General features: G+C 35.4%; 1 protein-coding gene across 2 annotated transcripts in view; it reads right to left on the bottom strand.

Annotated features, from left to right (window-relative positions):
- The window catches only part of gpat2 (glycerol-3-phosphate acyltransferase 2, mitochondrial), a 129,299-nt gene that overhangs the window by 41,892 nt on the left and 72,199 nt on the right, over positions 1–15,208 (bottom strand). For both annotated transcript variants that reach the window (XM_055039057.1, XM_055039058.1), the window contains one exon: positions 1,016–1,119. In XM_055039057.1, the coding sequence (XP_054895032.1) occupies positions 1,016–1,090 (75 nt within the window). In that variant the 5' untranslated portion in view covers positions 1,091–1,119. The remainder of the gene's footprint in view (positions 1–1,015; positions 1,120–15,208) is intronic.

The raw sequence follows: 15,208 nt of genomic DNA, 5'->3' as shown, positions 1-15,208 counted from the left end.
TTTGCCTTCATAATTTTATTCTATAAACATGTCAGCAAGGAATGTGCAACATTTCAAAAAGAGTGCAAAACATTCAGGTAATGTCAAAAAAAAAATTGTGATTGCGGTGTTTCCATTAAAGAAGAAACAAATAAAATCACACGTGAATAAGTTTGTTCATGCAATGTCAATAAAAATCTCCATCACTCTTCATCACCCCACCACTTCCTGTCATCTTCTTTGTCTTTTCCACCAGTAGTAACATTTGGTGTTTCCACTGCAGTTTCTAATTGTGATGCGATACAACTGAAAAACCTCACGCTCAAATTGTCGCATTTATTTTCAGAATTTCAATTTGTGCAGTCATATGGTCAAGGAAAGTTAGTGATCCCTTTGAGAACCAATAATGAATGCACAGAATATTTCAAACCGTGTGTGTCCTGTTTACTAATCAGCAGGGATTTGTTATTGTCTGTCAGTAATATTTCTCAGAATGATAAACACAAAAAGGCTTCTTATCTTGCTTTGTGTGTGGGGTTACTGTGGATGGTTTGACACTAGAGGGATCATGCCGATTAGATAAGATGAGTTAATGAATCTCCTAAAATCAATGACTGAAATAATGAAGATGGATTCCTGAAGACTCAGTCAGAGGCAAAAAAGGCCTGATTTAAGACAATACACTGCAGCAGTGACAAAGCTTTCATTTAAATATCAATAATTTGAACTGCCACAGTAACTCTGTGGAAAAAGTATGAAGGAAGAAAGGAGGAGGAGAAACAGTGAATGATTCAAGCGTGTAGGCAAAGTTTTTGTATTCATGCAGTATTTAGTAATCCTTTGAAAATTCTGTTCGTTTTTTGATGGCTCGACATGACTCACTGATGCATCCCATTCTGTGATTTGGTAAACATCAAACAGAATTAAGCACAGGGGGCCAAGCGTGTTTTCTAGTGATTGTGAAGAACAAAGCGCTTGAGATTAGCGCACACAGGGTAAGAGGAAGAGGACAGTGGGAGACAAGCAGAGTCCTTACAGCAGGTCTATTCTGCTGAATTGGTAGAAGGCTTGTGTTGTTGTTTATCCCATCTCCTTTCACGTTCACCATCATGAAGCCCCTGTAGATTTATTGCCAGAAACCTATCGAGAAAACAAAGCAGAAACGATCAAATTATGGGCCATCATGTTAAATACAGAGGGTGTTTTTTACATTGCGACTACTATAAATTATTTTGGAGTGAATTCCAAAATGAGGGGCAAGTCTTTCTCAGAGACTGAATTAGATCAGATTATAACTTCCTGCTGATTTTCTCAAATCCTGGGATTTATAAAATTATACAAGCTTGGACTTAGCCATAAAACGCCACCATGTATAGTACGTTTTTTTCAAGAAGATTATAATTTGTAAACAAAACCACACAGGCAATAAAAGTAGCTCTCATTGGACAGAAATGACGATAAAAATCAGAGGAAAGACACATAAAAAATCCTGAATTCTGATGTTGTGCACATTTCAAGAGAAGTTCATTTATAATCTAAAGCATAAAATTAATGACAATTAACTAACTAATTGGTATGTAGACTTCTGACCAAAACTGCAACCTTTTAAACTGGAGGCCAAATAGCGTGTCATTGCACTGGTTTAACTGTAGTTTTAAAACTTCTCTGCTGACTTCTGTATGCAGGCAGGAATAAAACAAGAAAAATATTTGTTCCTGTTTTGTTCCTGTGGAGGAGAGCTCTGGAGCAGCAGGACACTCACCGGTGAGTTATAAATCAGTAAAGCTTATATAACTGTTGTTGGTCCCTCGGCCACTTGGATATGCATTAATGAGAACTGGTCAAAATCTAAAGGGTTCAGACCTAAACAGATCAGTGAATACATAGAACTGGCTGTGCTGGTCTTCAAGTGAGTAATCAAATAAAACTAAGGTAGTTTTACTGCAGATCAAGAAGAGGTCTACAATCTCCTAGGAAATAAAAGTTGCCATCCTGTGAAAATATTCCTTGGTTTCCACTACAAAAGGATGAAGATGTGTCCTGATGTCATCAAGTGCTCTTTAGATATATCCATCTTCATCCATCAGATTCAGAAAACTCATTATGCTCAGGAGACATTCCCCTTGCATCTCTGTCTCTCACTCCGTTGATCCCTCTCTGCCCCATTAACTTTGCTAATTAAAACTTAAGCTGCACCCATGGGGAGACGTTCCATTTCAACTAGCTCCAAGTTCCCACATTCATTAACAAGTCCAGTGGGAATATAAACATTGAGAAGAGGTTCTCCAGGCTCTGGGAATCTTTGCAGGTATAGCAGACAAGATGGCGGTAAAACTGTGGGGTAGATTAGGGGTCAAAGGGCGTAAAGCTGTGAATTAATAAGGCCAGAGAATCACCAAAGCCCAAATTGGATTGTATAATAAATGCAAGAGGGAATAAAAGAACACATGGAAAAAGATAAAGACAGTATAATGCTAAGACTATGGAGTTTTACTTTAAATGTGACTGATTAAGTTGGAGCTTATACAGGCTTAACGTAATCTTAAGTTTACAAACAGATTTCTTCTGACTCAAAGTTGTAATATCCCAATTAATCCACTAAAGAATCAGAGAAGAGAGGTAAAGATGAGGGTGATGGCAAGGAGGACTTTCAAAAGTCAACACATTGAGTGCATCACCATTTTCAGACGCGAAAGGCTGCTATAACGTCAACAAACAGTTTTTCCATCAACTATTGAGAAGGATGTAAACGATGTTCTGAAAACTCTTGTTTGATGTATATTAAAACTAATGTTGCTGTTCTAGAAATGACAACTTGCATTGTTTTACTATCTTTTCAATGATTAAATAAAGTCAAAAAACTTTTGACTGCTTTAACTTTTATTTTCTGGGGGGGGGGTGGATCAAATGTACAATAATTAAATGTAAGGAAAGATAATAACCCTTGTAATATCTTACTTCATTTTATAAAAGATGTAGATATTATAAACTTAAATGCATTCTCTTGTTTGTGATGGGTGCAGTATTGACTGTTTATGTTGCCATTCAATGAATCAATTTTATATTGATTTCTAATCTTTGAGCTAAATTATGACAATTATTATTCCTTAAGAAAATTATGACATCATCTACAAAAGTCAATCTTTACATTGCAAAATATTATTTTTATAAATAAATATGTTAACACTTTTTAGATCTACATTATAATTTCTTTTAGCGGCTGTGCTAATAAGCTAACGGTGCTACTACACCGAACTCTCTCTTTGCACAATTTTGTCCAAAAGTAAGAATAAATATCATTGATGCCACAAAATATGTAAATAACGTCATAAGCATGTATGAACATGCATGAATTTCATTAACCAAACAGTTTGGCAGCTACACTGTTGATGAATGACAGCATATTTACAAAAAGAGGCTAGCTACACATTAGCTAAAAACTAAATAAAAGAAAACAAAAACTTCAAAACAACAGCTAGCTTGAAACCAAACGTAAACACCTCGGGTGCCAGAAAATGGATTCTCTATTATAAATATTTTTTATGGAGTTTGCAGAAATATTAGCTGTCCTCACCTCTTCCTACAGTCTTGAAATGCTGAAGCTTGAAGCCAACAAGAGGCCATACCCACCTGGAGGTACTTAAGCTAAACAATCTGTCAATCAAATACTGACAGCAACTCCCAGGAAAAAAGTAGTAATCTATATTTGGACCTTTCTTTCTTCAACATACTTCCCTTAACACAAGTGGCTCCATGTGTGTAAATAAAATATAAAAAACAGATTAAAAAGACAATATTTCTTCTGGACATTTTTATGCTTCAGCTGAATACCGGTTTATTATCTCATTGTTGTTTTTGCTGTGTTGCACAACTGCAATAATGTTTCACCTACAGCACATTACTGCTGAGACAAAAACAAACTTTTTATAAGAATTTGATCTAGTAATAAAACTTTAGTCAATGTGATGACTAAAGCTGAACTGCAGTGCTTTTTAAAGCCAAAGTGTAACTGAGGCCCGGTTCATACTACACCCTTCCAGAATTGTCGGCCGATTTTCAAAACCTGACAGACCACACACCAGCCGACCAAAATCGAAGGTATAACGTGTTCGACTGGACTCATTTCGGGCAAAACGTTCTAAGATTGTCGTGAGGGGGAAATTGGGGCAAAAAAATTGTGCAGTGTGAACTGGGCTTTAGAGGATTTAAGCACAAGTACAGTCACAGATTGAAAACTCATTAAAAAAAAAATCCTCTATTCCTTTTCTTTGAGAGTATAGAAGAAACTACTGTGGCAGCAAAAAAGAGATGAGCAAGACCTAAATTCCTTTGTAGTCCTAGTGTTTGGTTACCATCCTTTGTAAAATACCACTGGAGCATGACAGTACAGCACAGTGGACTATAAAAGAAGAATTTTTCTATACCATGAAATCTATCACAGCTTTCCTTTAAGCACAATGTAACTATATTTTATCATACATAGTTCTCCAAAAGTCATTCCTGCTTTAATCTCTGGTTGAAATGACAGGTTGCATATTTTAATCATCCATGTTGGGGTTTTTTTCTTGTTGAAGAATCAATACTGCAGCATCATGGCTCCGAACAAGCGCTGAAGAGGAAGTAAATCTACACAGGGTTCCAGTTTGGTTAGAACTGATTAGTTTCAACAAAACCCAAATTACACTGACAGAAGAAGTCAACATGCTACACACATATCTGTTCCACTAAAATTGCTTTTAACATACTTACATTACGCTGGAATAAAAAGAGGTAACATGCTGCATATTTGGGAAGACCATAAATTGTTATGTTGTGGGTCATTTGCAATAAAGCAATATTTTTTAGAAAATAAAAATAAAAGACAGCTGTAACAGTTGGTAGGAGTGTTGCATTGCAGCAAGAAGATCCTTGGTTTAAATCCCAGCTTGTGCTCCTAAGCTCTGCAACAAACCCCCTCAAAACCTAAAATCTTCATGAATTATTGACTCCTTTAAATTAGTATTGAAAATCACAGCATTCTCATAAAGTCAATGTCAAATTTATCAGTACAGTATTATTAAAAACAGGTCTAAAACTGCACCAAACTGCAGTACAGTAATGATAACAGTTGATGAAAAGAGAAAAAAAAAGTAAAAAAAAAAAAAAAACCTTTATCAGTTCATTTTAATCATGTCTTTGTTGCACTTTGTTTACTGTTTAATGTGATGGTTTAATATTTATCTTTTGTTCTTTCAATGTTATTTAGTGTTTTTGTGATTCTCTACTTTTTTTTTCTTTATTTTGCTGTAAGGCACGTTAAATTAAGTTGCGAGTGGTACAATACAGAGAAACCTGAATTGCAAGAATCATAAATAATTAAATCACAGGAGCAAAAACTTCTACATGCCAAGCTGCCTGACTAATGTTTTTTTTTGTCACCTTTTCTCAATGTTCTTTGATCTTAAAATTATGTGACCATGAATTTTATAATTAAGCTGTAACAATCACTGTCATTGTTACTGAAGAGTTTCCCATGTGTCCCAACTTCTCTATCTCACCAATGAACCTTAGATGAGGAGGCAAGTCCACCAGAGCCTGAAGCATGAAAGGACACCACCTTTCATCCTCCCCACCTTTTATCAGGGCACCACCACAAGCAGCATGGTGAGCTGCATCCCAACTTGGTGCACCGACTGCACTGAAACTGACAGTTTTCAATTTAAGGTGGGAATGAGTCATCAAGGTGTCTCTTCCTGCCTTAAGAGATTAATTTTGGAGGTGATGTTGCAGATAAAAAAATTTAAAATCACAGCTTAGCAAGAACTTCCTTTAACTTCTCCCATATTCTGTTTAATCTCCTGCCTTCTGGTAGATGATATTACTATTGATTCAAAAGGTAATAAAATATTCAACTATACTATTCCCCCAATAACCTAATATAGTTTTGTTTTTATTTTTGCAGTCATCTGAAGAAAGTTTTTAATATAAAGGAAATGCCAAACATGGCCTATGGGCTGAAAGCACTGCTGTAATTAGCTTCAAATATTCTTTTCTGATCTCATTCCTGTATTACCTGCTTGTATTTTTAAACATGGTTTTGAAAAATACATGATAAAGAATTAATGTTGTAGTTTTTTCAGTGCTTTATTGTGCCAACAAAAAAAAAATCCCTAATGCCTGCTGGCTGTTTTTACAGCAGGCATAAACCAATAAGGAGGGTACATTCAGGACAGTACGGACTTTAAACACAAAGGAAGAAAACTCTAAACGCTGGCCATTAATTATATAAACAAACAACATTTATAGCTAAACGTAAATGTATTTTTAATGCTTGGTATATTTTGTTATTGTCTGTGTTTCACTGTTGCTGACATTTTTCTCTTATTAGCCGTGATGTTGTTTTATAATCTTTTATTTTATGATTCCTGGATGTGTTGAGAGCATATGGAGTTTAAACCTCTGCAAGAAGCTAATTTATACAAATAAATGAAAATGTAAATTAAATTAGTATTCATTAAAAACAAACCTAATTAAATGGAAAGATTGAAGAGCTTGTGTGTGCGCAATCTGGTCGATTTAAAATGATGGAAACTTATTTTGGACAAACATCTTACTGAGTCTCAGACCCTTTTAATTTGCATTTAAATTTGAATGTGTACAGATGTACTGTAAAGATTAGCCTCATTTACATACAACACCATCATTCAGTTCTCATCCAACATCTTATCTTATGGAGTAACTCCATACGGCTTCTGCGTAAACCAACTTTCTATTGAAGAAGTCAATTACAAGCAGTGTATTGTAAGGTGAAATGAATGCCATTTGTCTGTCCCACCAGGCATGTCCTATTTATTTTTATAGAAAGATTTTGCTTACTTAACATGAAGCCATTCCCCTGCACACTGTTCACAGTGTGTTTTTAAACAGATGTATAGAAAGGAATGTGCAATTTATGTGCTTGAATTGTTTGCATCTGAATCGACTCAGGATTTGGTGGTTTTAAACAGAATAGGTTTAAATTTCACTACACTGTTTGAACTTTAACTTTCATATAGGTTAATCACTTTAGAAACAAATAAAAATGGTAATTTATATCAATTTATTTAGTGTAAAAGTGAAACTAATATATGGATTCCTGATATATTTTGAGCACTCTGCTGTTGATTTTAATCAAAAGTATAAAGTAAATATGCAATTGAAGAGCAGATTTTTATTGCAAAGAAAGGCCTTAGTTAATTCATGGCTACAATGGATAGTGAGTTATTAAGTTGCCAACATAACTGATAAAATACTAAATTTCTCATTTATAATTTTCAAATTGATATTGTCATGTGTTTTCCAGGCACATATTATCATTTCATAGAACAATGAAGTAGCCATGTCAACTTCAGTTGTTTTACAAATGTTATATCAAATATGACTTAAAAGAAATTTGAATTTGAGCCTCAATCTCTTTAAAAATCTCAATTTCTCTGAAACTCCACCTTCAGGAAGTCATCACAACATAACTCCTCTATTAGACCTTTAACAATGTTTTACCTACTTTTTTACTGTGAAGTAGCTCCTCTGAGGAGCTCAGCAGAGGCGCACTTCCACCAGATGATTGCTACTTGCTGCTGGTTAGTCTGAAGGACCAATGCGAGAGCCCCGGTATGTTTTTGATGAGGAAATAACATTATAACATAACGCAAGGCTCTAAAAAGACACAATACTAATGTTTTAAATATTGGCCAGAATACATTAAAGTCTTTCTATAATACATATGTGGCATAATTTACCCTGCAGAGGAACATCCAACCATGCTCTATACCAGGGATCTTCAAATCCAAGCCTCCTGCAACTTTTAGATGCATCTCTGCTTCAACACACTCGAGTCAAATTATGACATCATTAGCAGGACTGTGGGGAACTTGACTCCACATTGAAAAGATAATTCAACCATTAAATTTAGGTATGTTGGACAAGGAACACTTCTTAAAGTTGCAGGACACCAGCCCCAGAGGCCCAGATGTTGGCATGGCAGGCCTACAGCCTGGGCAGGTCGCCAGTTCTTCACAGCATGCCAGGAATGCACAAACTCCTACCTAAGAGCAACTTTAGATGTATGTTAGGTTATGAATTTTTCCACCAGACTGTGCTGTCTTAAGTTATTCAGCATTCCTCCTTTGTGTTATTTACAACCTCTAAAAACTTTAACTAATGTTAGACATTCATCAAATCTCTATGGTTGGATTTATCTCGACTCTGATGGATGATGACTGTGACGAAGATAACATAAATACTCAGTATACATAATGTAAACTGATTACACTTAAAAGTCTCAGGAACTTACCATCAATCTGTAATGACTGGGAAAAAATATCCTCAATGTGAGACTGGGACTTTGCACAGTAAATTATTTCATAACAGTTGATTCTCAACTCTCACATAAAAGCTGTCAAGTCTTCTTAAACATTCTTGGTTTGTGAATCAATTACCAGACAGGCATATTTCATAGCTCATCAGGTTGCATTGCTGTTTTTGAATTATATTTTGGGAGAATTTCCCCAATTTCACACAAATCGCACATGGCTGAGAGACTAAAAAGGTATCAACATGAGCCTCACAACTTGTATATTTCTAAGAGTTTGGGACATTAAAAGATGTTCAGGTGAAGATTCTTTTCCTTTTTATTCAAACATAAATATGGCATATTGGCTCAGGTGTCTTGCATCACACAGTGATTAATAAAACATTGCAGCTGTCAGAGAGAGATGAAGATCTGCTTTAAGGTACAGGAGAGGAGGAGAAAAACAGAGGTGTAAAAAGTGAAAATGAAGTGTGTCTGACACATAATTAGAGCTCTTTTTTGTGACACCACAAGCGAGGCAGGAACCTTTTTATCTGACAGTATCAGATAGAAATGACTCAGTGATGATCATAATTATCATCAGATCCTATTAGTCAAAAACATGTTGATCAGTGTAATTATCCAATCCTGTTAGTCCAAAACAATCTTGACTCCATTTTATGTGCCTTCCATACTCAATGTTCCCTCTCATTCATCTTGGGCAGATTTTTTTTTTTCCCGGATAAAATGTTTTTAAAGAAAACATCAAAGGTTTCACTAAATCTCTGTTTTTCCTCTGAGTCTTGGTATATCTCAGACATTTTTCCTCAATCTGTTTGTCCGTCACCTTTAGTGACCTGAGTGAGAACACAAAGTTCATAACAAAGCACATCTTTTAATAGACAAAGCCGTTTTCAGACCTTTAGCCCATTTCCTGCCGGTCATTTTGTCCTCCCTCTGCAGGTTGTTTTGTTCTGTTTCAGTGCTAAAGTGAGCGTCAGAGGATGACAACAAACCTCACAATCATCCGACAAATGGATACACATTTCAGAGCATTTAAGTCTGATACAGTGAGGGGGAAATGGGAAATGAAATATTGTGACAGAATTTAATAGTAAACAAATCAATTTTAGAGGTTGTTTCGTACAGTTTTTTGTGGTAATTTAGTTTCCAACCAGTTTACTTAATACTAAGCAAATGTGAGCACTATGAATAACCAGTCAGAATAATTATTTCCGGTGTTCTGGAGAATCTTGAAAATGAGAAACAATGAATTAGAGATTTTAAATAAACATTAAGAACATACAAATCCATCTTCAGCCGAAGGTTTGTGCATTTTTCCCCTTTAAACTCTGACCAGTAGATTGTGTGTTTCTTCGTCCAGCTTATTTCTTATGTTTCAGTAAATACAGATTAGTTTGATAAATAATAAATGTGTACTTTTACTCAAACAGCAACTTCAAATGTCTTTTTTTTTTCTTCGTAGAGTTTGAATCCCAATCGAAGAAATATTGCAGTGCTGGGAAAAGACAATGATGTAAATTCGAAAATGTAAAGATAAGACTTTCATGTGAAATTTGCAAAAATATAGTGAACCACTGTAATTTAAAAATAATTTCATTTATTTACATAATCTTGTATAAATGTGCAATGTTATTGCATCAGAAAATGGACCCATGTTGGTTCTGCTTGCATGTTTAGCAGTAAACATCTTGCACATCTTTCAGCTTTGTGTTTGGTTGAAGGTTCGTTCTATTAGCCCAGACATCTATAACTGAAGCAGCTTCTGTGTTTATACTTCCACTGTCAATAGATCATGTTGGATATATAAGTGTTATCATAGGCCTGAAGCTCTTCCTGCTCAATGGGAAAACACTGTACACGGTTTGTACTGCACTGATGCAAACGCCTTGTCTGTTTAACCTTAACATGCATCTTTTTGGACTGTCGAAGGAAACTTGGGTAACTGGAGTTTACACTACAGGTAAACACCAACAGTCCAGCAACAGCCTAACCACTGTTGCACCATGGAGCCTTTTCTCAGATGGCTCTTTGAAAACCATGATGAATTTTTTATATATTGCTCTATACCTTTACCTTTTCAATAAAACAGCCGACATACCAAGATCCACCTGGCTCCCTGCTGACCTTCAGCTACTCCTTTCAAGGCTCTATGACCATGTATAGGCTACATCTTCTCATGTTTTATTTGTTTTTGCTTTAATTTATATCCTCAAAGGGAAACAGGAGATGATACAAAAATTTACATTTGTATATTACAAATACCAAATTTTGTATCCATGTAAAGCTAAAACGTTTACCTCAGTTGGAAATCACTAACTGGAAATATGTAGTTAAATTTATAACTACATCTAATCAGAGTTAATTAGATTGATCCACAGGTCACATACAAACGCATATGATGATTTTGCAGTTAAAAAACATTTATCTTTACTAATCAAGCAGCATAAACCCCAAACAGCTGCTAGACTATGGTAGAAGCCCACATGGGTTAAGAGGGAACTGAGGAGAATGTGGTGTAATCTCATTCAAAGCTTGGAGCAAAAACCAGCCAACTTTCTCAAAGGGAAACAGGAGATGATACAAAAATTAAATTAGTTTTAGATATATTTTTATTTTTAAGAAGGTTTCCATTGTGTCTATTAATGTATATTAAGTTGTATTTGGTTATTGAACTATTAAAGCAGGCAGTTATAAATATTTCTGAAGAGTGAATGCAGATTTCAGCTGTTGGTGTGGAATTGAATTCACCAAACCCCACAAATATCAAGGTCCACTGTACATCCTGTCCTGTAACTGCTGCCCTCTACCTTAATTCATTGCAAAAAGTTTATTATGGCTCAATTTCATTCTGGTAAACTAAACGGTTATCCCACTGCTTAAACTTGATCAAGCAGTGGGATAACAATGTTATGTTGATTGTTTCTAAAGGCCACCAGAACAGAGAAAGTATTTTCTTAACTTGATGCTCCAAGATCAAGAACAAAGTTCTTGCCGGGAAGACCACTTCTAATTTCTTGTAAGTATAATTTCTAATTCTTGGACATAAAAGTAAAAGTTGTGCGTACAACAAGTTAATTGAGTGCTTAAACCACAAATGAAAGAACCTGGCAGATAAAACTAAGTTTTCTGTTCTTGGGGAAGTATGTGTTGGCCTTTCATCTTTAACGAACTGGAGTCCGATGGTTTATCTAAACAGCACATACTTACACTTGAACTTCAATTAAACTTCCCTCTTATTTACAGTGTTTGTAAATTATGCACAGATTCTCTAGGGACATGTTAGCATGCCCCAAAGCTGGTCTGAAATGTGAAAAAAAAGTTGTCTCTCACACACACATAACACATAAAACTGTTGACAGTTGTTCTACCTAATTAGGCAGAAAGGGGAATTAGCTCAACTCAATAAAGTAAGTGAACATAATACACTTGAAGTGAAAGAAAAGAAGCCTCTTTTGGATTTAGGTGTTGTTTACAAGATATTTGTGGTCATTCACACCTTGTGCTTTTTCAAATTAGGGGCTTTCTTCAGCTTGTAAAGAAAATATTTATCCACTCTATTTGATGCAGACTACTGCACATATTTTCTTTGCTGTGTGGTACCTGAAACCAATCATAAAAGTGCTGTTTTTAGCCAGCATTTTAAATTTATAAGGATACTATCTGCATTATTAGCCTAGACTTTACATGTCTCTTTATATAAATAATTTATATATAGAAAAATATGCATAAATTGAAGCAATCTTGGCCTTCAGAAAGACTCTTCAGATCCTGATTAGGATCAGAAAAGTTTGATATGATTTTTAAGTTTTTACAAGTTTTAATATCTGCTTTGAAATTCAGTTTTTACTCAAGCTTCTGCAAACATTACTTTATACTTGTCTGATGCCATTTCTCTGTTCTGTATTTACTGATTATGACCATAGCAAAAACAAATTCTGATTAAAAATTTGTACTGTACCATTAAATGTTATTTTTAACAATCATAATAAAATCAAGCAAAATTATTTAATAATTTAATACCACATCTGCTTAGATAGCAAGACGATTTTTTGTGACAAATGGAGATTTTTATTTTCCATATTATTGTGAATTAATCCGCACATATTTAATGTATTCAGTAAAAGTTAGCTTAAATGTGTAGCAGTGTCAAGAATAGCATAGCTGTACATTTAGTTACAATGTTCTGTCAGAAAGTTAAAGTATAAACCCTATCAGCCTTCTGTAGAAACAGTCTTTCTTTATTAATATGCATAAAAACAACTGCCTATTCAGGCAGTTTCAGTGACTGTCAGCAAAACCTGGATATTTATTTTATCACCAACTCTAATGCTGTGTAGGAGTGGATTTTCATTAGAAAGAGGATTATGTTGTCCTCTCAAGAAATTTGAAGAGAATTTATGTATTAATATAATGTACTAAAAGTCTTTTAACGCCATATGATGCATGTCGATTGTAACTAAAAATGCCAGCTACTGTTATTACATAATCATCTCTCGTACGCTGACAATTAATGACTGTGAACCCCTTAACTTTGATGGCTCCACAGTCAGCATGTTTGTATAAGAAATTTCTACAAGCACTCTACCTCTGACATTAAAGTGAAACCTGTGTGCTGCTTCAGGGAGAAAAAGAGCAGAGTAAAGTTATAGAATTCCTTTTGTTCTGCGAAATCAATGAAACTGCCAGGCTCAATGACGCACAGCCACTGATTCACAGATTGATTTTCTGGGTGCGCACGCAGTGAAGCAGTGAGCCGGCCGACACATCCAGGTGCATCGTAGTGTACCTTTGCCCTATTAGCATTCTTTTCCAACAGCCTGGTGCGCAGACTGTAAATAAAAGCCTATTATATCGTCCCTGTGGCGCTTTCTATTTGCCGGCTCAGCACAATCCTCATGCTCTATTGATTTGTTTAAGAAGGATCATAGAGATGCCAAAGATGAGCTGTTAATACCACTTCTAAATACAAATGTGCACTTTTCTGTCTTATTTATCTTTTTCCAAATTACTTCTGCTGTGGAAGATAAATACTCTGAAAACAAGACATTTGTTACAATTACAGCAGTCACAAGTTAGCTATTGGTGTTCTTAAAGTGATGCATCCATTTGTAAACCAATTCTTAAAGATTACCTAAAATGCTGACTGGAACAGATTAGGATATATCTGTGTGCTGCACAAAATATGCTTTTGCATAAAAACATTCTCAAACGATCAATGAGATTTTAGTCTGGTCAGTTTTAGGGTGTCTTGCCACTTTAAATCTAAATAAGCTGCTGGCCACGCCCCCCAACTCAAGTTAAAATGGCTGCAAGCAAATGCGCTACTACACAACCGTACATTTTTAAGAAGCACAACCAACAAGAATCGTACTTTCTGGGTGGTAAGTCATTTGTCTTTTCCAACAACCATTGTACAACACATGCTGTAATAACACCGGCTGACCAAATGTGCCGGAGCTCCACTTGGGTTGCTTGGTAACTGGCTAGGATTCATATGAGTTGCTAGGTTTGGGTTGCCAGCGAGGGGCAGTGCCAGCTGACTTGTGATGGTTTTTTATTTTTATTTGAAAGTGCTTATATTCCAGACACAACAAGAATGAACTTCTTGCCAAAAAAACAGCTGATTTTAGAAAGTCACATTGAAAAGTGTGAATTTGGCATAACACGTCCCCTTTATACACAATTGTGTCTCATCTTTAACTTTAGGGAAACAAGTGAAAAGTCAACTGCGCCACACGTCTCAAATGGCTCAAAAATTTTAAGGGGCAAATTTTGAGAAAACGATTTTGATGAATTTCAAGTTAAGATACCACTGAGCGAGAGGCATCACCGTCAATCACCGGTGAAGAAAAGCAAAACGCCAAACCCACATAAAACATCATATCATTATGCAGCAGGCGTGTGGCTGTGTCTGCAATTTGAATGTCATAAAACCAAAATGTCTGTGATCCTTTGGGTGCACTTGCAACTGGACTTTTGTACAATTCAGTAGCAGCAACATTAGCACCACACATAAAATATAAATTGGGCATTTAGTAATATTTAGTTGAATTATCTACATTGGATTCTGTTTCAGATGGCACTGCACAACCATTACCAATTTACACTCGACCTTTAATCTCATGGAGTAAAGGGCTCTGTGACTGCCTCCTGAAGAGGGTTAGTAAGTTAATATCTACCAGAAAATGATCATAGATTGAAAGGGACAAACATGGAAGAGAATTTCTTCCGAGACAATCAAGCAGCTGGTGCATCTCTGAGTTTAAGCATTTAATAAACATCCATCGGGTTTCTGGATGAATCATCACTTTTGAAGATTTCTTTTGTGTGAGATTCATAAGATTCCTGTCACAAAAGGACGTATTGTTCCTGGCTGCTGTCTTTCTAAATCTTATCTTCAAGTCAGTTAATACTCTGCAGTGACTATGGATCAATTCAGCTTCCCTGTGACTTTGATAGACAGTTCATCTAAAACCTGCTTATAGGTTATTTTTTGTATCTGTTGTTCCTATCAAACGTCACAGCTCCATAAATGAAAAGCCTTTTTTCACCCCATTTGGTCAGAATTTTTTAAAAACCTGATTCAAAGTTGATATATCAAATAATTATTCCCCTTCATCAAACTTCAATTCTAAATGTCAAAACAGTTTAATACTTTTAACAACAAATCTTATTTTAGTCAAATTTAGGAGTGTTTTAATTCTTCCCTGTGATTGTTCACGCTAATTTCTGCTTTAAGGGGAGTTCAGAGTGTTTTTGTTGTTAATGCGCTGCTATGAGAAAAAGTAAATGGGTCTGGTTTGTTCTGATCTTAAAACAAATGAGCATCTTTACAGATTTTTTTTAGTTTCAATTACAGCTCAATATTGACCATCTCAACAACCCTACCTATTTATT

This window comes from Poeciliopsis prolifica, unplaced genomic scaffold, assembly GCF_027474105.1.
Source record: "Poeciliopsis prolifica strain line A6 unplaced genomic scaffold, Auburn_PproV2 SCAFFOLD014, whole genome shotgun sequence".
Taxonomy (NCBI): Eukaryota; Metazoa; Chordata; class Actinopteri; order Cyprinodontiformes; family Poeciliidae; genus Poeciliopsis; species Poeciliopsis prolifica.
The sequence above is the reverse complement of the archived record's forward strand: the minus strand, read 5'-3'. Positions and strand labels throughout refer to the sequence as shown.